The sequence below is a fragment of the Schistocerca gregaria genome, chromosome 7, assembly GCF_023897955.1.
Source record: "Schistocerca gregaria isolate iqSchGreg1 chromosome 7, iqSchGreg1.2, whole genome shotgun sequence".
Taxonomy (NCBI): domain Eukaryota; kingdom Metazoa; phylum Arthropoda; class Insecta; order Orthoptera; family Acrididae; genus Schistocerca; species Schistocerca gregaria.
Genome location: NC_064926.1, coordinates 533,991,027 through 534,017,101, shown reverse-complemented (window position 1 = coordinate 534,017,101; position 26,075 = coordinate 533,991,027). Strand labels below are relative to the sequence as shown.

Here is a 26,075-nt window from a genome sequence, read left to right as displayed (position 1 = left end):
GAAAAACTGAAAAATCATTCATTAAAGTTTACTTTATTCGTGAAAGAAAATTAAAATTACTTTTGATAGGCCACATTCAAGTAGTTTGTATTATCATTACAGCTTATTTGCCCATATGGCTTCATTCACAGAGTGAACTGTGTTTTCATTGGTAATATTTTTTGTACCTCTTCTCACAGGAAATGGAGAAGACATTCGAAGCACTTTCACAGGTCGCAGTGGGTCGACGATCTCCGGCGGATCCGTTCTTCTTACCGGGAGATGCAGTATGCAAAACATATAACAGGCTTGGTGTGTTTGATATTGATGATGAAGACCTGTGCCATGAAGTGTAAGTAATTTACCTTCCTTATGTACATTATATTTTTACAATTAAACAGCAGTGAGGCAAAAATAAATTCAAATGGGGGCATGTTCAATGTGAATACATAGAGAAGTAGCTGTCTCAAGGCGAAATATAAGTTAAGACGTAAAAAATAACTATTACACACACTCACCCTCAACTTTCTTTGACTCCTGTTTCATTCTTCCATAGCTTGAAGAATTCTAGAATTTGTTTTGATAGTGCAACATCACTCGAAAACACATGTCAAACATAACTGCCATAAGAATTTCTGAAGCAAGATAAGCTAGTTATTTGACGAGAAGAATGCTTCGAGAAGCATTACAGTACATAGGTAAAATTATGTAAACAGCATAGATGTAAGGGTTCCAATACATGGGTACAAACAATAATACAGCAAGTCATCTCATGCCGAACGAAAGGAGAAATTAATGGTAAATAGGCTCTTGGGTGGATGAGACAAGAACAAGGCATCAAAGAGAACTAAAAGCAAGTAGCAAATACTAAAGGCAACTGAAATGGAAAATAACAGACAGACAGCTTAAAGAATTTTATTTCTCATTAGCCTGTCTTACAAAGAATCTTGTTGGTTCTTTCCTGGTCCTGCGCCCATCTCCTAATGATGTGTGCAGGTAAGACCTGTTCCGCTTATTCATGAAGGCCGTTATGCATTAGTTCTGTAGCTGATCTCTGAAAAATAAACCTGTGAAAGTAGCCATGTCAGTTACTGATGTTGCTGATTATCACCATACACGGCTTCTGAATATGCTGTCATCCATTCCCCATCCACACATTCTGCTTCCCTCCCTTCCTCCCTCCCATCCCCATGATTTTTCACTGAGGAGCAGCTTGCACGAAATACACAGACAGGAACGACCCAAGATGTGCCTTTTAATCCCACAATATTCATGGCCATAATTACCACTAGTCCCTGCTGACATTCCCATCCCATTTCTTGTCCCATCACTCCTATTGCACAAGCTTCACATTATTTTCAGCCTTCAACTTGAGCTGGATTCGTTAGTCCATAGAACCTCATCTGTCCTGCCTTCTTATTGGTCTCCCATTCTCTTTGGCTCTTCCTCTGCTCTTACTGGTTGTTTGTATCCTTTCTAGAATTCATACTGTTTCATTTCAATATGAGAATGTTTCTCCCAAGGATACAATATTCGTTCTGTAGAAATGTATATATTTACCTTAAAATTCTGAACTGTATCACCTTAAATTGTAATTTATTCGTAGATCACGAAGACACCACATGGTTTCTTCTGCAGTTGGATCTTGTGCTGAAATTCTAAATCTTAATCTGTTTCCAATTGTCTACCAATGATAAGAAAGTACTTCTTCTTCTTGTGTTGGCAAGTATATTGCATCTTCTGATAAAAGTAGTTAACGTAAAAGAACATCGCATTTCCTGTTTGCATTCATACTTTCAACTTTGAAGTTACATGAACAAAATCTGATATTTGAATGAGAATGAACGATTTGACAGCTAACTCATTGTTTCTGTTTGTGGTGATGTCATTCACATTGTCACATCACACTCTTTCTTGTAGGCGCACCAAGCATCTCCAAGCTCAGAAGCACAGAACAAATGTTATATCGTGCAGGTATGCAACTTGTGGCAAACTGGAATAGCCATCCTATCTTGAATACACATGGTGAACATATCTGTAGCAGTTTACATGCAAAAACAATGACAAAAACCTCCAAACAGTTTTTGGTTCCAAACTATTTAACTGTGAAATGATTTCATCTATTTCAGTCATCATTTGTCAGTTAGGTAAATGTTGGGTAACACGTCACTTTACCAGAGTGATACACTATGTGATCAAAAGTATCCAGACACTCCTAAAAACATATGTTTTTATATATTATGTGCATTGTGCTGCCACCTACTGCCAGGTACTCCACATCAGCGACCTCAGTAGTCATAAGACATCGTGAGAGAGCGGAATGGGATGCTCTGCAGAACTCACGGACTTTGATTTCCACTCTCCTCAACATCCCTACATCCACTGTGTCCGATGTGATTGTGAAGTGGAAATGTGAAGGCAGATGTACAGTACAAAAGTGTACAGGTCGACCTCATCTGTTGACTGACAGAGACCACTGACATTTGAAGAGGCTCATAATGTATAATAGGCAGATATCTATCCAAACCATCACACAGGAATTCCAAACTGCATCAGGTTACACTGCAAGTACTATGACAGTTAGGCGGAAGGTGAGAAAACTTGGGTTTCGTGGTCGAGCAGCTGCTCATTAGCCACACATCACGCCGGTAAATGCCAAACCGTGCCTCATTTGGTGTAAGGAGTGTAAACATTGGACAATTGAACAGTGGAAAAATGTTGTGTGGAGTAACCTATCGAGGTCCACAATGTGGCGATCCAATGGCAGGGTGTGGGTATGGCGAATGTCCAGTGAACGCCATCTGTCATTGTGTGTAGTGCCAACAGTAATAAAACTCGGAGGCGGTGGTGTTATGGTGTGGTCATGTTTTTATTGAAGGGAGCCTTCACCCCTTGTTGTTTTGCGTGGCAGTATCACAGCACAGGTCTACATTGATGTTTTAAGCACCTTCTTGCTTCCCACTGTTGAAGAGAAATTAGGGGATGGCGATTGCATCTTTCAACACGATCAAGCACTTGTTCATAGTGCACGGCCTGTGGCAGAGTGTTTACACAACAATAACATCCCTGTAATGGGCTGGCCTGCACAGAGTCCTAACCCGATCTTATAGAACACCTTTGGGAGGTTTTGGAACGCCGACTTCATTGCCAGGCCTCACCGACCAACATCGCTACGTCTCCTCAGTACAGCACTACATGAAGAATGGGCTGCCATTCCCCAAGAAACTTTCCAGCACCTGATTGAATGTATGCCTGTGAGAGTGGAAGCTGTCATCAGGGTTAAGGGTGGGCCAACACCATATTGAATTCTAGCATTACCGATGCAGTGCACCACGAACTTGTAAGTCATTTTCAGCCAAGTATCAGGATACTTTTGATCACATAGTGTATGTTAAACTACATGTCCCCTCCCTTAGTTAAATGATACTGTCACATCTATAAAAATAATAAGGAAATAACTGAATTAACACATGTATTTTTTTAATTCATCAGTTTTAAGTTACTCTATTAACTGTGTTTTCATCATAAAGTGTTACATTGATTATTTGTTCAAACTGAAGTCAAATAAATATCAGTTCCTTTTATGACTGTAATGTTAGCTAACTTTGTCTGGAAGCTAGTGGGGTATTACTACATCTTGGACGATACTGTGAAAACATGTGGAAGTATACAGACAAGAGAAAGGTTTGCACATTGGAACTGTTGAATTTGGAAAGGAGGAGGATAGAATGATACTCTTTAACATGGACCCTCTCTACTACACTCTAAAAGTTATCTCCATTAAGACACCATTATGGTGTGGCTAATGGATGTACATTACTTCGTAGAGATGGTCATGATGTCCCCTTCCCAATGCTGCTGCGTCTGCATTGTCCATGAGGCTCCTTATTGTCTAGGCATTGATTCCTCTGCTGTTCTGGGTACATGAGGGGTGCGGGTGTTGATTATCACTAGACTAACAAAATCGTGATGAGGGATTCCACGATTTGTTTAAAAAAAATCACATATTTTTTGCCAGAACTTGAAAACAACTACTCTCCACTGCGGCCAAAACTCAAGTGGCAAAAATCCTGTTGCTCACCAAAGATCACAGTCATAACGACAAAGAACATACATTTTCTGTATCGATTATTGATTGCAACACCTACCCTAAAATCATACAAAGTAAATGCTTTTCAAAATAATTTTAATTAATGTATAGCATAACGAAATGGGTATTTTTTGTCAGTTCCATTACAATAGCCCCCCAAGAATTTTGTAAGTGTGAACATGCGAACAAATTTCTGACACCAGAATAATGGAACTGCCAAGAATGATTTTAAATAAATTAAAATTTTTAATAGGACTGTTTTCTTTGCTAACTTTCTGCCCATAGCAATTGGCATGAAATTAGGTTTAACACTGAAATTGTGTTACATAAAGTGAAAGAAAACATAAATTGTTAATTTTAACGTAAATGAAATACAAAAGAAGATGTACAATTTTCACTTAGATGAGTCTATAATGTCGTAGCACTTAACATTGAATCATTGAAAGGTTGTAATTTTTGAGTATTGGTTTGTCTTACTTTCTTTTATTGACCGCTTTACTGGCTATTCACACTATGTCCCACATTTTCCATCTGCACTTAACATGTCGTCATTTAATACGTTTGATTTCTGCTTGTACTGAAACAAGTCAATTTCCACAGCTTAGCTGTTTGTATTGCTTCGATGATTATAATGCCTTGTCATGTAAAAATCATATACAGAGATCACCTTGTGGTTACATAATGTTTATATGTAAGTATATGGTGAGGATAAGTATTTATCCTTCTGCTAATGTTTATGTAGTGGGAGAAGTTTACAGAAATGTGTCTGAGTAATACTACATAGGTATGGACTGGTCCAAAAAAGATCCTTTAACTAACAACAAATCCAATAAACTTGTAATACAAATGCATTAACATATTGGATGTAAAATGTATTATTGCAAACTATAACCCTTACACCAAGGATAAACAAAAATTTAAATTGTTTTCAAAAGTAAAGCTACAGTCAGTCTGTTACAGGGGTTCATATTCACAGTAAAAGGGCAAGAGTAGAATCATGGTTGTTTGAAAGTTTTAGGATATGTATACATCAGAATTAGAAAATTATTACTGCCTGTGCTTTGCAGTGGTTGAGAAACAATATACAGTAATTCATGTTGTTTACTTAAAACGATTCTCCCCCTTGTTTAGTTGGATATTTCAACAACTTAGGTGTGTAGTAATTAAAGGGAGTCGTACCGCCCTGTCTCGACAATGTTAAATTGGCTATATAATTGCCCCATTTTCTCAGGAACTGTTGAGTCTATAAATGTGGTGGTTTTATCACATGTTCTCCCATGTTTTGTAACTGTATTGCTCAACAATCACTTTAAAATAACAACTGGAAAAAGTTATGATTTTTTTCCCTAAACATATAATTTTTTGGTGTAAACTTCCACAATTTTAATTTCTTGCATTTTAACTATCATAGTAAATACTACTAAAGTAGAGCTACAGCATCATTCTACTATCTATGTTATGTGATAAATAATTCATTGATGTGGATTCAGAGATGACAGGAGACGTGGGGGTCGAATCTGCTGGCGCCCTGTGCACCAATCTGCCCATTGCGGTGAGTCCGGTTGTTATAAAAGGAGACATGGGCGATGTGTCCGCACCCGTAGGAGAAGGAGGCGAGCAGAGTTGCTCCGACAGATGATGGTCATCTGGTTCCTGCATGGTGGCTTCAGTTCTTGTGCTGGCACCGATATGATGGTGAGGGGACTGCGTTGTAAGTAATGAGAGATTCCAGTATCCCGAGCGTCAGGTAGAGCCGAAGGTGGTGTAGAGGCATCCAGAACAGGCGTTGCCGGCACCCGAGGCCGAAGCTGGTCCGAATTATGCACTGCAACACCCGTGTCCATCTGGATTTCATACAGGCGTCGGCCACGGTGTCATAAGATGCAGCCAGGACTCCATTTTGGCCGCCTGCCATGTCCCCGTACCCATCCATACAAGGTCGTCGGCGGTGAACCAGCCTAGCGAAGGCACCCGCGGGCATGAGGTGGAAGGTCGCAGAAGACAAAGTAGCATGTGGGGCTGTCGGCCATGTAAAAGCTCAGCCGGGCTGTGGTTGCCCATGGGGGTGAAACAGTAAGAAGCCAGAAATTGTAGAAATGCATCATCAGCAGAAGAAGTCAGGAGTTTCCTCATCTGAGCCTTAAATGTGCGGACTAGTCGTTCAGCCTCACTGTTTGACTGTGGATGGAATGGAGGGGCCGTGACATGCGTGACGCTGTGATGGGCACAAAAATCCACAAAATCAGAAGAGGAAAAATGTGGACCATTATCAGTAACAAGAACAGAGGGAAGAGAAAGAGAAATGAGAAAATGCGAGCTAGAGCATTGGTGGTTGCCATGGTGGTAGGCGATGTGCAACGGACAATGAAAGGAAAGTTAGAGTAGGCATCAATAACAAGAAGCCAAGAAGTACTTAAAAAATGCCCCGCGAAATCAGAATACGCTCCCAGGGCTTCTCAGGCGAAGGCCACGGTGGCAAAGATGACTTCGGGGCGGCGGCCTGTGACGCACAAGGGCTGCAGGCAGCGACCATGTGTGCGATTTCAGAGTCGATGCTGCGCCAGTACACATGACAGCGCGCCTGAGATTTTGTGTGAGAGACACCCCAATGGCCTTGGTGAAATAGGCGCAAGACCGAAGCACGTAAAGACGCGGGTACAACAACACGCGGCGAAGCATTTTTGTTGGAAAGGAGGACAACATCATCCCTAGCCGTGAGGCAGTAACGCAAAGTGTAGTAGTTGTGCAACAGATCAAAAGTCTTAGCGGACGGATGATCTGGCCAATCCTTCTGAATACAGCGTAAAACCCGGGGGAGGGTAGGGTCAGAACCCATAGCAGACGCCAGCCGGTCCCCCGGTGATGGGGAACTCGTCCACAACCCGCAGCTCGGCAACATCCAGGCGGAAACACAAAAGTTCGTCCCTATCGAATGCCAGACAGGAGCCATGGGAAGGGGAGGCAGTGCATCAGCATTCACTTGTTGAGCCGGCGGCCGGAAATGAATCTCATAATTGAAATGAGACAAGTAAAGAGTCCAACACAGGAGGCGGTGTGCAGCCTTGTCGGGAAGTGACGTTGATGGATGAAACAAGGAAACAAGTGGTTTGTGATCCGTAACAAGATGAAATTTGGATCCATAGAGAAAAACACCAAACTTATGAAGAGCATAAATAATGGCCAAAGAGCATAAATAATGGCCAAAGCTTCTTTTTCAGTTTGAGAATACTTTTCTTGGGCGTTTTGGAGGCATAAGTAATAGGTTGTTCAGAACCGTCAGAAAAACGGTGCGCAAGGACTGCACCGACCGCATATTGAGTGGCGTCCGTGGCAAGAACAAGTTGTTGGCCAGCTTGATAAGTATCCAGGCATGGGGCCTGTTTCAGCATAGTCTTCAATTTCTGGAAAGCCGCATCGCATGACGCGGACCAGTGAAAAGGCATGTTTTTATGCAACAGGCGATGCAACGGCTGAGCCACCAAAGCAACAGACAGTAAAAACTTGTGAGAGTATGCTATTTTCCCCAAGAAGGCCTGTAGTTCCTTAACAGATGTAGGGCGAGGAAGGGCATCAATCGCAGCGACAGTTTGCTGAAGTGGACGAATACCATCCTGAGAGAGTTGAAACCCCAAGTACGTGATAGATGCCTGAAAAAAAAATTGATTTCTGAAGATCACACTTAAGACCGGCAGTCTGTAAGACATGAAAAAGTATGCAGAGATTTTGAAGATGTTAGTCAGTGGTGGAGCTAGTGACAACAATTTCGTTCTGGTAATTTATACACCCAGGGACAGTGAGCAATAATTGTTCCAAGAATCGCTGAAAGAGAGCAGGGGTGCTGGCAACCCCGAATGGCAATCGTTGGTATTGATAGAGGCCGAAAGGCGTGTTAAGGACCAGAAACTGCCGGGAAGCAGTGTCGAGAGGAAGTTGATGATAAGCTTCTGACAGGTCAAGTTTAGAAAAATACTGGCCTCCAGCAAGTTTAGTGAACAATTTTTCAGGTCAAGTCATAGAGTAAGTGTTGATAAGACTTTGAGCATTTACAGTCACTCTGAAATGGCCACAGAGACGGTTATCACCATTTGGCTTAGCAGTGACGATGAAGGAGAGGACCACTCACTGAAAGTGACAGGAAGCAAGACCTCTGAAGCAGTGAGACAATCCATCTCCCATTTGACCTGATCACGAAGGACCACAGGAATGGGCCGAGTTCAAAAAAACTTAGGCTGAGTTGTGGGTTTGAGTGTGATATGGGGTTCAAAGTCGTTTGCACGACCTAACCCAGGAGAAAAAAGGGATGAAAATGTCGTTGACAAGGAATCCAATTGAGCATAAGGAATGGCATCAGAGATGATATTGACAGTCATCTATGGAGAACCCAAAAATGCAAAACGCATCGAAGCCAAAAAGATTTTCTGTGTTACTATGGTCGACCACAAATATGGGAACAGTGCAAATGACAGATTTGTAAGTACCTCAGCATCAAATTGTCCCAAGAGAGAAATCTTCTTTTTATTGTAAGTCCGTAATTGTCTAGTGACAGGTGACAAGTTTGGAGAATCCAGTTGAAGGTACGTCTGAGAATTGATGATAGTGGCAGCAGAACCAGTATCCACCTGCATGCGAACATCTCAGCCAAGTATTTAAACAATGAGGAATAACTTCCCTGAAAGGGAAGAAGTACAATTAACAGACAACACGGAATCAGAATCGACGTCATGTTCATGAACATCATGTATGCGGTCGGATTTGCAAACGGTTGACACATGACCCTTTTTTTTTTGCGTTTGTGACACACAGCCCAACATTGTGGACAATCTTCACCTGAATCTTTCGTAAAACACCGCGGACATGAAGGAAGTTGCCATGGGTTTTGCTGCAGTTTCTTGGAGGTTTGTTTACGGTTAGGCCGAGGCTGCGCTTTATAGCATACTGCGGCCATGTCAGCTGGCGGGGACACGCCACACGCTTTGTCAACATCGCACAGAGGTTGTATTTCCCTGATGTCGCCCCCATGCCTCTATTTGCGCTCCAAAAGACTGAGCGATGGATAGGACTTCATCTAGAGTCAGATTTGTCAGCTGAAGGGCACATTGCCTAACTTCTTTGTCGGGCGCCGAACAGATAATAGCATCCCAAACCATGGAATCAGCGTAGGATTCTTTGTGAACTTCAGTAACAAATTGACACTTTTTACTGAGGCCGTGAAGTTCACCAGCCCAAGAGCGATAGGATTGATTCAGTTGTTTTTGACAACGATAAAAGGCAACACGAGAGGGTACCACATGTGTTTACTTTTGAAAATAGATGGACAGAAGTGAGCACATTTCAACAAAGGACAAAGACGCAGGATCTTTCAAAGGAGCCAATTGCGACAACTACTGATACATTTGAGGTGAAATCCATGAAAGGAACAGAGACTTACATGTTTGTTCATCCGCGACATGAAATGCCAAGAAGTGCTGTCGAAGACATTTTTCGTAATCAGATCAGTCTTCCGCCGTCTCATCGTAAGGAGGAAAAGTGGGTAGAGACAACAACGAGAGACGCCCCATATTTGATGCCGTGACGAAATCACAAATCGCATTTGTGAGAAGCATTTACTGTTCTATGAGACCTTGCAGTAGTTGCTCTAAAGTAGCCATGGAAACATGTGGGTCAGTGATGGAAAAGAAAAATCACCGCCTCGTCACCAATTGTAATAACTTCAAGTTGGACAAATATATTTCAAGGAAGACGCAATACATGAAAGTCACAGATCAAGTAAACAGAGTAAGACGTGTGTACACTTTAACAGTCAAATCATAACTGAGTCCAAGTCTAGCGGCCGCTGGCTGGCTGGCCGCTTAGGTGACGCTGCTGCTGCATGGCTAGCAGACAGCGCCGCATGAAGAGGACACGCGTAACTGCGCAGCGGCACTTTGAAAGATTGGCGAGTCACAACAGTAACCTTTATGAATGCCAAGGTATTCCATAACCTGCAGTCTTCCAGAATAGCCATCATTAAAAGTAAGAACAGCATCCAAAACACCAAGTTCAAAGACTGACCTTCCAACAAACACAAATTTTTGGTATCCCTGATCATACAACATTGTTAAATGATTCATTCGCATTTTGTGTTTTGCCCTTGAGACTTTTCTTCAACAGCTCTGGCTGGGCAAGATTGTGAAACACAGGTTTCATGGCAAGCATAACAGCATTTGGTATAGTAATTTTGTGCAGGAAAGTGTCTACTTTACCCTCCTCTTTTGCCTTCAAGTATGTACACCATTCAGTGGAATAAAGGTTGTGTATTGGTTCAGCATCTGTAGACAGCTTGTGAAAATAAATTGCCCAAATAGCTCTCTTCATTCCATCTAAATTATCTCTGTTACTTCTAATAGCCATATCGTAATGTTGGGTAAACTGATCAATTTGTTTATCAGTCAGTCGATGTCTTATACTTAGACCATCAGATAACTTGGTACTACCCAATTGCTGTTTGAGTCTACGTAGTCTCGTGCCCATCCTCTTTTGCATATGATTAATGCACTCTAGTTTTGTAATTGACAAATCACCATAGGGTTTACTCTCCACCATTGCCTTATACGATCGTGAGTCTCCATCCCCAGTAAAACTCATGTAGCAAACAGAACAGTCATGCTGGGAATGTTGGAACATTTTCACTGCAGAAGCAACCTCCATCCCACCACTACTTCCTTCATAGTTTCTCTGACAATTTGTTTCATGCTTAGTTTACTTTTCAGCGCTCTTGCTTGCTTGCCTACAACCCTGACAGTACTGACAGTATATGGTCAACACATCAACATCCAACACTTTTCCATTGTCGATGCTGATGAAAGATGCACATGAATTCTTTGACTGGAAACCTCTTTTTTGCCAGGATCCATCAAATGATATTGCTATGTCAGAACTACCATTTTCTGCTACAGCCTGCTGTGCTGCTGTATGTAGTCCTTGACTCTATAGCACACACCTTGACGCTACTTCTTACTATGGAGTTGTATTTGATAGATTTTGTAGGTGGACTAGGGAGCTTCTGATAGATTTTGTAGGGGGATTAGGGAGGTTCAGCAAGCCACAAAGAACCTTACCAGCATAATGGCCTTTTCCTATGCATCTAAGTCCATATAAGTATCTTAGATTATTGTCAAAAAGTCCATTCTTTATACTTACTTCTGAAGTCTTGAATGTCTTTTCACTTTTACAGTTCAAATACATTATTTGTAAAGTGCACACCAGACCATTGCGTTGAGATAGCTTTTCATAAATTTCAATTTCCCCTCCACATATATGACAACACACTGTTTCACACAAAGCTGAAATAAGTATATGGAGATTAATAATTATATTGCAGTTTGTTTCACTGTCTGAAGCTGTGTTGTATTTTATATCATTACCCAGCAGTTTATTCATGGAAGCACTGTCACTATTTACAACCAAATTATCACATCCTTTGGTGCTAACCAATCTTTTAACTGCTGCTATATTTGTTCTGTAGTATCTGTTTCCTTTGTTTCATATTTTTATAAACACTCCTTTTGGTTTAGTCATGAGGAAAATTATCACAGGAAACACAGAAACTAAAATGCGGCTAGTGGATAACTCTTGTTGTCAAACACAAACAAATGTACAGTTCAAAGAGTTTACTGAGAAATACCGCCAGTGTAGGCAACTTATGAAATAGTCAGTTCCCTACAAAACAAAAGAAACCACAACCTTCTAGACTATATAGTTCCAGAGAAAAATGCCAATATGCAAAAGCATGGAAAACAAAATTCTCAGAAATGTGATTGCATGAATATTTTCAAATATTTATTTAAAATAGTAAATAATCGAACATTTCAATAAAATGAACAGCAAATTAAGCATAAACAAACATATTTTCATAATTTGCATAGAAGTTAAAATGTCAAATTTTGTCATTTTGGGCGGTACAACTCCCCTTAAGACACTGCCTTTAAGATTAAAAAATATTTTTAAAACATCTATTAATTATTGCAAGACAGTTGTAGCACTGATTAGTGGTTTACACTTTAAATGATGTCTCAATTAGTGTGGTGTGAGAATGTTACACAAGCTAAAACTACACACATTATCAAATATCATTCAAATTGCATAAACATATGGAAATATCAAGAAAAAACATGATGAGCATATTACACAAAGAAATTCACTGCAAGCATTTCATACAGCAAACACATTTCAAAGAAATAATAAAATTTTTCAAGGACACAAAACTGTATCATAAAATCAGTCAATATTTGCACACAACATTTCATAATTTCCAATGAAAAACTTTTGTTTAGTCACCTTTTAACTTTCTCAGAATAGTCTTTTCCCTTTTTTTTATATATAATTTCAATGAAACACTATTCCTTAGCCCGAGAACTTTCCTGGATTTAGGATATACCAACCAGTATGCATTAGGGTGTGGATTCTCCACAATCTCGAATGGGTCCATGAGGATATCAAACAATTTCTTTATTTCAGAAGTTAACATTTTTGATTTCTCATGTGATTTTACTAAAACATAATCTCCAACTTTAAACTTGGTTGCTTTGATCTTGTTATCATGTCGTCTTTTTCTAATATCCTCCTGTTTTATCATGATTTCTTTGACTATGGCTTCACATTCACGCTTAGTCATCATTGTGCATGGTGGGAATTCTACGAGTTTAGTGATAATGTTATCTGGTTTTAGATGAAACATAATTTCATAAGGTGAAAATCCTGTGGAAGTATGTTTGCAAGCTGTTCATGACATCTTCAAACTCTAGTACAGGGTCGTACCATGTAGGATATTTATGACTGCAATATGTACGACATAAGCAACCAATCTCATGCATATGCCTCGCAACTGGGTTTGACGGTGGATTATACATGGATATTTGAACATGTTTGATTCCTGATTTATTGACAAAGCCTTTCCAAACTTTTGATAAAAACAGCAAACCACTATCCAAAAGATCACTTTTGGTTTCCCGACGTTTAAGAAATAGTCTTTTTCAACTTTTGTAACTATCTCTTTACATGTGGCTTTTCTGACAAGATACAACTTGATTAGTTTAGAAAATACATCCACCATGACAAAAATGTAGCAGTGGCCACTCCTACCCCTTGAAAGAGGCCCGTAGAAATCAACGGGGACTAAGTCTAGAGGTTGTGCAGCAGTAATGTTTTGCATTTCACCTTGACATTTTCTGTTACTTACTTTGACTCATCAGCACTTATCACAAGTTGACAATTCTTTTCCAACTTTCTTGGCCATATTGTAGAAATATATATTTGCTTGTAATTTTTGCATACATTTCTGAATTAATCTCATGTGTATACCTAATTAACCTCTCAGCTTCATCTTCAGGCCAGCACGGTTTCCAATTGTCAGAGTCTTTCATCAGTTCTCCTTAATAGAGTAACCTTAAACACCTTATAGTACTTCTCTAATTTTTCAGAGTTCTTTTTCTCTAAACAACTCTTTATTAATTTCCAACTTATATCACGGTTCTGGTTCCTCCTGATTTTATCATACAATGATGTTACAACTTTTTCACCTGTGACCCCTTTAATATAGCTCATTTTAAACTGTTTTTCTTCATTGTGATCAAAAATTTCTGTTTCCCTTACTACTGGTAGCTTTGCTGGAGTATCTGCAACTATGTTGTCAGTGCCTTTAGTATACTTAATTTCAGAGTTGAATTGTTGTAAATACAATGCCCATCTTGTGTAAGCTTATGATGATAAAGCTTGCATTCCTGTAAATAGGTTAAGGCTTTATGACCAGAGTACACTATTACTTTATGTCCAAGCAAATAGGTCTTGCATTTTGAAAATGATCACAGTATGGCTAGGAACTCTTTTTCTGTGACTGTATAGTTTTTTTTTTTTTTTCCTCAATAACATTCTGCTTGCAAATTCAAATAAAGAATGAATAGTTTCCCCATTGACTTCTTTTTCTTGAAATAATTCGGCACCTAACCCATAATCACTACTGTCAGTATGTAAACAGAAAGGTAAATTGAAATCTGGTCTGTGTAACAGGTTCTGGTTATTCACCTTTTTTTTTTTTTTTTTTGTTGTTGTTGAAATCCTCTTGACAATCTTTACCCCATATCCAAATAGTGTCCTTCTATAATAAGTTACTTAGGCAGGGTGTGTTTAAGCTTTGTTTACTTACAAATTTTCTGTAGAATCCACATAGCCCATAAAATGATTTCAGTTATTTTCTGTTATGGGGTGTATGAAACTCTGAAGTAGCTTTAATTTTGTTTGGATCTGCCAAAATTCCTTTTTCTGTTATGACATGTCCCAAAAATTTTATCTCAGGTACTGCAAATTTGCAATTTTCTAGTTTTAGTGTCATTCCCCCCTCTTCTAAATATCTCACATGCCTGTCGTTACAGGGTAGTACACACTCATAAGATAACTACTCATTACTCCAGATGTATATTTTTGTACAGTGCAGTCACTGTTATCGGCCCATCTATTATCTATACTTTTCACCCCTACTGTGTGGACTGACAATGGAGTGCATGCTTTTTACTTCATGACTTACCATAGCATTTTGACTCCTGGTGTCACTATGTTCATGCCAGTTCCTGTTTTTGAACTCCCTGTTATTATTTCTGTTCCAATTGTTTCCAGATTGCCCCCTTGAATGGAAATTGTAGTTTTTCCTTGAATGGACATTATTATTATTGTGACTATTTTGTTCCCTGTGTTGAAAACTATGGTTGTAAGACCTACTGTTTTCGCTTCTGTTAAAATTAGAATTTCCCCAACTACGATCCCCACCTCTCTGTGTGTGATTGAAATAGTTTTTTGGTTTCCCCACTTTGCCTATAATTCTATCTAGTTTGTCCACATAGTTTAGAAATTGTTCAGTGTCGTCATCTGGTCCATAAACTAGGTCCCATTCCACATCAGTTGGCAACAACCTCTTTAAAGCATCAAAGGGTTTACCCAAATGTAAAAGTTTCTTCAATTGATTTTTACAAAATTGTTTCATAGTCCCCTGTGTTTCCCTATAATTTGGTCCATTCAGGAACTCTCTCTTTATTCTGGTTTGTTCAGTTTCAGACCAGAACCCTATTTCATATTCTGCATAAGACATGTACACAGAAAAATTTTGATTGGCCCATGACCAAGATTCGCCCTCCAAAATTTTTTTCACAAACTTAATCTTCAAACTTTCACTCATATTAGGCAAAAAGTTGTCTGCACAACTCTGCAGAGAGTCAACAGGATGCAAACTACACTCATTAGAAAAGTTTTAACTGCAATATTGGATAATAAGGTACATGTGTTCATAGAAAAAAATTTGTTAGCTACATCATTGCTAAGTATTTCAAACTTATGGTTTAACTCTGATATTGTACTTTTCAGTTCACTTAACATTTATCTTAGTTTCAACCCTGTGGAGTTTTACAGTGTTACTGACTGTTTCCACTTTATCATTTACAACAGTTAGTTTTGAATCTACTCTACTTTCAAGATCTACAGCCATAGCTTCTACATTTACTCAAACTGTATCTATTTATCTGTTGACATTAACAAAATACTTGCATTTTTCTCTCTGTCTGTGACTAGTTCATTTTTTACAGATTGAATTTGGTTACTCGGGCTAGATTTTGTTTCTCCCACTTCATATTCTACCACCAAAATTTTTGTTTCTGCCCCACTAAGTTTCTTGTCTATCTTGTATATGCCATTATGAAGTTTATCACCCCAAAGTAAGACATTGTCAATTTTTTGTTTATAACTCCCTCGAGATGCAATACTTTCTGATTTATGACCCAAAATCTATCCACAACCATCTGATTCATGTTTTGTAACTGTTTCTCATTACCTTGTAAGAGTGTTGTAACTGTTTGATTTAAAGCTAACAGTTGTTCCATCATTTGTTACATTGCTTTTATGTCAGATATCTCCTGTTCTGATAAATGAAGACTTTGATCAACTTCTTTGAATGACTCATTTTCCATTTTTATCGGCATATCTAAGTCCCCAGAGAGTAACAAATTTTCACAATCCTGCTCGGATTCAGCACCACTTTCCTCTTTTACAATGGTCATTTTCGTAAAATTTAACAAACAAAATAATAAAAGGAATAATAAGCTCTACACAAATGTACTTATCTTTTTGATGGGTCTCCACTCAAGTGGTCAGTCCACTTAGCCATTTCGTTTCGTATCCCTTGATTTCCATGTATTGCACATCTTTGCACCACGTGGTTATTAGACACAAGAAAATCATACTTTTTTTTCTTTAGGCTCCTGCAAAACAACATAGATGATTTTATCAATCCGTGTACATATAAATGTCTTTTCCACTGCTTCTCTGGGTGCAAGAAAGGTGTGTTTTGATTATCACTAGACTAATAAAAACATGACACAGGATTCCACAGTTTGTTTAAAAAAAGCACACATTTATTGCCAGAACTTGAAAACAACTTCTCTCCACTCCGGCCAAAACTCAAGTGGCTGAAATCCTGTTGCTCACCAAAGATCACAGTCATAACAACAAAGAATATATTTGCTGTATCAATTATGGATTGCAACACCTACCCTAAAATTATACAAAGTAAATGCTTTTCAAAACAACTTTAATTAGTGTATAATATATCAAAATGGGCTATTTTTCAGTTCTATTACATCCTGGTGGAGAAGAAAGAAAGGAAAGGTGAGGCTAGGAATGTTAGAAACAAATAATAAAAAGAAGATAGATCCCAAAGACAGAAGCCTACTGCGCATCCCACTAAACGATCCCTCCATAGGAGGTACTTCACTATGGGCTAGAGAATGTAGAACTTACCAATCCTACAGAATGAACATCACCAGCTTCAACCTCACAGGTCCTGAAAATTGGTTCTAACACCATACTATTGAAAGCCTATGGAGAGAATAGCAACAAAATAGTAACTTCCATCCAGTTTACCACCTCTGACTGGTCACTACAAGTTTTACTTTGTTCTTAAATTCTTTCGAGTAAGACAAGTGAGGCAAATAGTTTGACTGCTTACACTAAGTTAAGCTAACCTTCCCTAAGAAATTGGTAAAAACCCAACCAGAACTTGTCAGATTTCAAATAGTACCAAATCCCTTTGTACAAAACCCATATCAACTATTATTACTGTGACCTAGTAGAAAATTGTACAAGCTCTTACCAGATTTTACCATTTTCTAAATTTGAAATGCAAAACACTTTATAAAATACACTGAGACATACTTCCAAAATATATACCCACAATGTGTCAGTGGTTGGGCACATTGATGAGTATCTTTAATCATATTATGCTACTGACATTTCATTTCTTACAACAGCATCTATTTTATGAAAGCTTTGTTCATTTTTTGGTCGCTAATACCAAATAGGAAAAGCTACATTTTCAAATAACTAGTAACATTTTAGCTATATGTTCTATATTCCTTTACTAATTATAACCTTCCTTAGGAGCATCATACGAAACTCAGACACTTGTCTCGTAACCTCAGGTAGGATCCCCCTAGATTTGCAATTTTAAAGTAAACCTAAAAGTCTGCAATGTGTAGAAACTATCAATGATGCCCCCTTCACCCGAAGAACATTCTCTCATCATATAATCTTTCAATTTTCAACAGTGATAGTCTCTCTCTCTCTCTCTCTCTCTCTCTCTCTCTCTCTCTCCATCCACTCCTTCCCTTCATCCCACTCTCCTGTCCTCCCTCCCCCTCCTCCCCCTCGCCCCTCCTCCCTCCCCCCAAACCATTACACAATTTATATAGAGAGGTTCAGCATTCTGCGTATCGTTATCGTCTACATTTCTCTCCTTTTTACTTCTGTATTTCAAGTTTAACAGACTCTTAATCGATTATGATTCCATGCCTGGTTTCTTTCCTCTCTGTCTCCTAAGTAATCCTGTACCTCCCACTGAGGGTGACCAATACACATTATTTATCCATTTGTTTGTTTGTTCATTCCATGCTTCAAGGTCTCAGCCTGGAGAAGCAGGGTGCACCATCAAGTTTGATCATGCTGTGACAATGTCGGTAACGTCACCGGGTACAGGTGACGATGAGTCAGCTGTCAAATTCTTCATTTTCCTTTCTATCTCCTAAGTACTCCTCTACCTCATGCTAAGAATTATCAAAGTGTGTTATTCATTTATATAATTCTAGTGATTTATCAAAAATTGACCCCATTTGTGTTGCTATGCATCTTGATCATCTCATTTTGATTGAACCTGGATGTCAGCATGTCATCCAACACAGTCTAAATGTAGAACTTCTCCTTCCTTCCTTTTCTTTGCTTCCATGATGAGGCATTGTTAACATCCTCTGTTTACAATTCTGTATTTTTGTCTGAAAAAAAAGTTAAGTATATGTTTTTGGTTTGTTAATAGCAGCACTCTTCTGAAAATTTACTGCCTAATCAGTAGTTTGTGAATTATCTTCAGTTTTAAGTTCTTATTGCTGTAACTACTCAGACAGTTCGATCAATCTCTCTCTCTCTCTCTCTCTCTCTCTCTCTCTCTCTCTGTCTCTCTCTCTCTCTCTCTCTCTCTGTCTCTCTCTCTCTCTCTCTCTCTGTCTCTCTGTCTCTCTCTCTCTCTCTCTCTCTCTCTCTCTCTATCTCTCTCTCTGTGTGTGTGTGTGTGTGTGTGTGTGTGTGTGTGTGTGTGTGTGTGTGTTCGTTCTATTTTTGACAAAGGCCTTACTGGTCAAAAGCTTTATTTGTGACAGTCTTTTTGTTGTGCCTGTCTGCAACTCAGCATCTCTACTATATTGTGAGTGGCAACTTTTCTTTTCATAATACACTTGTAATATGCAAGGTTCAGCCTCTTTAATACAAAAACACACATGAAATTTCACCAATATATACTACTAAGAAAATACAGGAAAGGCTACATCTGTAACTTCAGTAAAGGATCCACTATAGAAAGCACTAAAAAAAGTTTTTCGCCATCTGCATATCTGCATATGTGTGGGCTTTAGCTCAAGGGGAGCAGAGAATGAAAGAATAGCCTTATGAAATGAAACTATTAACTGTATTGTGAGGTCATCCAGTGTGTGTGGAGATTTCCGGTGGTGACACCCTGCAAGTTTCAGCTGGTCCGAAACTTCTGTTGGGTCCATGTCAGAATTCATTTGATTGTTGCCACCATGGAGGAATGCTTTCACCATACAGACATAATCTTCTAAAGCATTGCCATCTTGAAAGAACTGGACACTACATAGCTAGACAATAGGTGGGATGGTCATCTTTCAACTTTGGTATAGTGTCTTGAGCTATCTAACATCCATACATCATAACTTCTAATGATTTTGACAATCTGAAGTGATGTGAAGTGGGACTGCAGAATTCACACCACTCTCACATCAGTTGACTTACTCGATCTGCACAGCCGATCTTTTTCTCTGGATTGCCGGCTCTGTCGATCTCCAAAATCATCTTCTCCGAAGAATAGGAATTTATAAGACTCTCTCTCTACTTTCGAAATAATTTAGTACTCGAAGAATACTTTTAGTTCAGTCTTGGTATGTTTCAACTTCCACCAATAACATATTCACCATTTCTCAGATTAACATTCAAATGTTTACAAGTCAACCAATTTGTCTCGCATTAGACACTATAAAATACATGTGCAATAAAATTGATTTAACAACCACACAATTTATGAACCTGTCTTGCCTCTTGAGAGTCCAATACGTGAAGTACTTAAAAGTCTCTATACAATTGTTCTTTTTTTTTAACAATAATCACAGTCACTAGAACAGCAAAGAATACTACATAATTACTCCTTGTTCTTTCATCACGGCTTCTGTGGTGCTAGGGGCAACCGCTTATCGGCGTGGTTCGACCGCCACACGTACAGTCTTCTCATAACAAACTTCCAACCTGCACACAGAAACATGTGGCGCAGTAGATATGTTTCCACTCTCCCATTTATATTTAAAATGTCATGTGTTTGAGATGGTAGAAGGACAATTGGTTCTAGAATTTACACGGAAATTCTCAAAGCACTACAACTTGCCCAGAAAAGACTGATCCACACTCCTACTGAACCCTTGGGAATGCATGCTTTAGTAGTGCATTGGTACCTGGTAGCCTTCATACTTGCAGGGTGCCAGACGTATCCTGCACTCATTGGTGAAGAGATTCTGATGTCATTGATCACGTTTCTGCAAAATATTTGATCAAGTTAATGTGTGCAACTGAGGAACATATTAATAGAATAAAAAATCTGCTTCGGTTGTCAATAACTTCTAACTTATTGAATGACCGATTTCAAAGCCTAAAGCTTCATCTTCATGTGCCATCAAATAATTATGAAAACATAAATGTGTGGCTGTTTGTGGCACCTGGAAGTGAAGCGTTGGCTTCAAAAGCTCTCATGAAATAACTAACAAATCACTGGCAACTGAAGCAGGTCTTATGTTCTATTAAAATGATCAAGTTTCCATTATAGAAATTCTCTTGCCCACCTTCTTTGTCCATTAGTGTTTTGGGGGATGTTTACTGTTTTTTGTAACAAAAGTCTAGAGGAAAAATTAATTGTGTGAAGACAATAACATTCTCTGTTGGTTGACACATGCTTTCTTGGCTGTGTCCAAAAAAAGTAGTGAGCATTTCTAGTGCATATGAGCCATAATATTCAGGTCATAGTCATCAGATGGTGATGTTGAATGTGGACGACCACTATGAGGCAGATCTGTGTTATATCTCTCAATGTTGGTTGAATGTTTGAATAATGTCAATGTGCCAATGCAAAAAAAGGGCTAAGCTTGAAATCGTTATCCCACCCTACCCCTCCCTCTTGCTAGCTGTTAACAGTGCTCCCAATCTAGGTAGCTGATATGAGAACAGCTTGTCCCAGTTTGCATAAGTGATAAATATCAGTAGGCTGCCAGCAGTTTAATAATGATTACCTAGCTATTCAGTCTCTGACCAAGTAAGGTGTCAGAGATGTTCCTACTTGCAGGGGGTCCTTGCTTAGTATGGACACAGGAGGAGATTGGATGGACAGGTAACAACACAAAAAAACAATAGAAAGTTTAACAAAAAAAAAGAGAATGTATTCAAAGATTTTAAATTCACTATATTCACTGAGTGGACTGTCTCTAATGTCAACCATTACTTAAGAAGATTATGAGGGACTTTCAGTAAGAAATGTACTGAGGTAATTTCAGTTGAAAAAGTGCAGAATTTTTTGTGGGACATCGTGGAATATTTCTGGCTCAGCCCCTGTAGTTTCATGATGTTCCAATTGGTGGCGGCACTATACGTAGCCTTCAAGATGGTGTCTGTAACAGAGTTGCAGTCCAAGCAGAGTGCCAGCATGGAGTTTCTTTTGGAGGAAAAACAGGGTGCTGCAGATTTTCATAGGCACTAGCAGAATGTGTATGGAGACCTGGCAAAAGCACAGTGAGTCATTGGGCAAGGCATCTGTCATCACTGCATCTAGGTCATACAAGCCTGTCCGATCTCCCACTTTCTGACTGGCCGCATGCAGCTGTGCTACCCTCAGGAAACTAAAGAAACAACTTCACCGTGTTCATCGCCACAAAAGTGCAAATGAACTATTCCATCTCCTTGACAATGCAAGGCCTCACACAAGTCTGTGCACATGAAAAGAGCTCCCAGAACTTTATTGGACTGTTCTTCCTCATCCACCCTGCAGCCCGGATCTCGTACCTCTGCTTGGCCTAATGAGGGATGCATTCCATGGAAAGTAGTACATGGCTGATGGGGAGGTCATTGATGCAGCAAGACATTGGCTCTCACTTTGACCAGTAGATTGATACCATGCAGGCATATAGGCCCTCTCATTAATGTGGTGTAGGCCATCCCATTCAATGGGTATTGTGTTTAAAAATAGGGTTTTGTAGCCAGTTCAGCCAAAGTAGTGGGTAATAATGTGGTGTATTGGAATCCTAAGTATAACCAACCTACTTTCAGAACAAACCAAAATGATTATGTTTGACAGTGTTCTTGGGTGCATTACATGATTACACCTCTTGCATATGAGAGAGCATCCTGAATCACTACTCAGTCTTAATGTGGTCTCATGCAAGAAGAGCATTTGGCCCTACCCTTCATTGGTTCAATCTGTGTGCAAATGGTGTTGATGATGTGTGGGTGTCTAAAGAGCACATTGTACTGGGCAAAGAGATCACATCCATGCATTTTCCACACTGCTGTGGAGTGTGAGATTGTGTGCCTTTCAGTCCTGTTAACTGTGGTACCAACTGAAGCTACTGTTTGACATGGATCCATTCTTGACTGTTGCACAATGTAGTGGTCATCTGCTGCTGTAGTTGATCACGGTTGACCATCCTTCGGGGAGCAGTGCCTGTGTGTTGGAACATTCCCCGTGAACATGAAACTTTGCTGTGAGCTATACCAAATTCCTGGACTACACTCATCAGATTTTGTCCTCCTTCCAGTTTCCCAGTGATTCTTCCTCATGTGAAGTGTGCAAGTCATCCAAATGTTGTCTTCAGGTCATGTTGTAATGAAGAACACCACCACAGTTGGACTCACATTCGGGAGGACGACGGTTCAATCCTACGTCCGGCCTTCATGATTTAGGTTTTCCATGACTTCCCTAAATCGCTCCAGGCAAATGCTGGGATGGTACCTTTGAGAGGGCACGGCGTCTTCCTTCCCCATCCTTCCCTAATCCAATGAGACCGATGACCTCACAGTTTGGTCTCTTCCCCCAAACAACCCAACCGAACCACTACAGTGCTCTGTAACATCCTGTCTTTTCCCATTCCTTCAGGTGCCTTGTGTTTGAGGGCCAATCCCATTTGGAACTATAGATGCCTTGTCCTCATACCATTTCATGTCCTCCTTTGTGTGCACGACTGGGAGATCTCTGGCAATATGGTCCCACACTTTCATTCATTTGCACCAAGTAGTTAATATGTTCTGGTACTTTACCTCTCTTGTCCTCAAATTTTATGGAGCATTGTATTTCTTTAAACTTTATCTATGGTAGGAAGAAGTAGTAGCAGTGATGTTATCAACTTTGTTATGATTCATTCATTCATTCCTGGGGATCCATAGATCCCATGGAGAAGGACCTTCAAACAATATATAGGCCTACAGTACAAGAAGACATGGAAGTCATAGAAACTTAATCAGTAGACTGCATTAACAATAAATTATCACTATACAAACAAATGCTATTCACATCATCAAAATTTAAATCAGGTAAATTAGTAAGATAGCTGCCACTTTCAAAAAACTCTGCTGCTTCCTCAATTTTGAGGGTGTAACTGATATTTTGAAAATACATGAATTATAAACCTGAACTAGTATATATCTATTGTACACAGTTTCTAGTTTATCATCAGAATTGTAGCCATATTTTTATGGTCTGATATACTTTTGCATCATAAAAATTATTAACTTAAACATGCTGAATAGTTAAGCAGCTTGTTGAAACCAATTTACAGTAGCTGAAGATAAGTATCATTTGTGTTTTTGTTAGTGTTTCAGAATTCCCATGTGGTGTCCCTGGCTGTGATGCAAAGTTTGAGTCTCTTCTACAATTTGATGTGCATTATAGCACAGCTCATCGGTATATATGTGTGGTATGTCGGAAGACATTGCCATCACCACACTTACTCGATCTTCATGTATCAGAAAGTCACGATTCCTTTTTCAGTGCTCAAGCGGAGAGGAAACCAATGGTAAGTTTCTCATTATAATAAATATGTAATCATTGTTAACTGACTGGACTACAGATTCTTGGTGAAACAAGCCCGTTTTCTAGTGTTACTGCTTTGAATATGTTATTCATATGTTTTGATGTATTATGGAATAAACAGCCTACAACCAACAAAGAAAGTAATTGGTAATTATAAGCACATCAAGCTCTTACTATATACTTCAGTAAAAATAAATGATGATGTAATAAATTACAGCTTAAATGCAGTGTTTCTCACTACCCAATATTGACAGGAGGCTACTTTCACTGGGTGGGGAAGGGGCAGGGTGGGGGGGAGACGTACCAACATTTAAAAAAGTTGTTGGGCACATTTCTACATCTGAAAGTTGATATCTGTTACAGTTTCACGCAATTCGCAATAAGAGTGATGCTGGTAGTACTACTATGAGGATGCAAATAAGGATTGCTTTCAATGCACACTGTGACGGTAGTGAGAATTAATTACCTTTGAGATGGAATGTGGTGAGTTGTCAGTCAAGAATGCCTTTAAGGTGACAAAGACACCATTAACAGCACCTCACTGAGTTTGAACAACATAGAGCTCTGGATGGCCACATGACGCTACCAAGAGAGAAGAAGACCACAGAGTTGGGCGTATGGCTGTGACACATCATGCTGCATCTGCAGCATCAGCAGTCTGAGCAGCAGTTGGCACCACAGTGAAGCAACAAACTGTAAAAGATCAGAATATTGAATCAAAACATCTTTCAGCCTTTCTGAATTTCCAAACAGTTATTTTGAGGAACCAGTTTTGGCAATATATTAATCCATCTTCAAGCTCCCTGATTGACATGAGGGAAGATTTCTACCTCTGCTCCAGTCAAAATAGGTGCCAGAATTCAATGACTGATATCCCTAGATTTTGACACAGTTATCACTTCACTTATCACTTGCTGACTGTTAGACAAAAATTGCAAATTGGTTCCTTCAAGGACAACTCTAAGCCGGATGCCCCTGTACCAAGCAGTGACCCCAATCCACTGCCATCTGCGACTTCAGTATAGTCAAGCGAAAGTTCATTGGAGGGAAGAGTGAAGGTTGTTGTGTTTTTGGATTAAAGCTGGTTTTGCATCAGTTCCAGTGATGGTTGTGTGTTGCTTAGAAGAATGGCAATTGAGAGCCAAGAACCAACCTGTCTGTGTGCTAGACACACTGGACCTGCTCCTGGAGCAACGGTCCAGGATGCAATTTTGTGTGACAGAAGGAGCACTCTCGTGGCTATCCCATGCAGCCTGATTGCAAATTTTGTACATCATTTTGGCGAATCAACTTGCTGTGCTGTCAGCCATAAACAGCAGGTGTTTTCCAATGTGATAACATTCACCCACATACCACTGTTGCAAATCTTCTTGATCCACAGTGCGTGCTCAATCAACATATCTTTCCTATGTCCAGCACATATGGGGCATAATTGGATGACAACTCCAGTGTCATCTACAAACAGCATTAACAATTCCTGTATTGACTGACTAAGTGCAACTAGCATGGAATTCCATCCCACAAACTGACATCCAGCACTTACGCAATATAATGCATGCATGTCTGCATGCAACATTCTGGCAGCTGCACCGATTACTAATCTATCAGCATTTCACACTTGCAGTGGCTGATCTCACACTTACATTAACCTGTGATCTTGCAAAGTAGGTGACTTAAATATGTTCCCTAGACAAATGTATTCTTCTAATTTCATTACTCTACATTAATTATTTTTTTGGTGTTGCAGTTTTTTGTGTCAATGTATTTACTGTGACACAGAGTATCCAGGTCAGGTCAATAATTTTTCACAGTTAATTTTCACAGTATTTAAGGTTAGAGTATTTGATACAAATCATAACTGTGCAGTATGGTGTTGGATGGAGAGATCAATTAGATTTTTCCAGATGTGGAAAGGGTGCTCCCGGATGCCATGAAGAGCACAGGGTGCAGCCAACTGCAGGTGGTCACTCACATCGGTACCAATGATGTGTGTCGCTTTGGATCAGAAGAGATTCTCTCTGGTTTCGAGTGGCTAACAGAAGTGGTAAAGGCTGCCAGTCTTGCTTGCAAGATGAAAGCAGAGCTGACCATTTGCAGCACAGTCAACAGGACCGATTGAGGATCTCTGGTACAGAGCTGAGTGGAGGGTCTGAATCAGAGGCTCAAATGGTTCTGCGACTGTGTAGGCTGCAGATTTCTCGACTTGCGCCAAAGGGTGGCTGTGTTTTGGGTTCCGCTGAATGGGTCAGGTGTCCACTATACGCAGGAGGCAGCTACACGGGTAGCAGGGGCTGTGTGGTGTGGACT

General features: G+C 39.6%; 1 protein-coding gene across 7 annotated transcripts in view; it reads left to right on the top strand.

Moving 5' to 3' along the window:
• LOC126282025 (protein lethal(2)k10201) overlaps positions 1-26,075 on the top strand; it is a 224,791-nt gene that overhangs the window by 122,029 nt on the left and 76,687 nt on the right. For all 7 annotated transcript variants that reach the window (XM_049981421.1, XM_049981424.1, XM_049981422.1 and 4 more), the window contains 2 exons: positions 180-331; positions 23,550-23,751. In XM_049981421.1, coding sequence (XP_049837378.1) covers positions 180-331; positions 23,550-23,751 — 354 coding nt within the window. The remainder of the gene's footprint in view (positions 1-179; positions 332-23,549; positions 23,752-26,075) is intronic.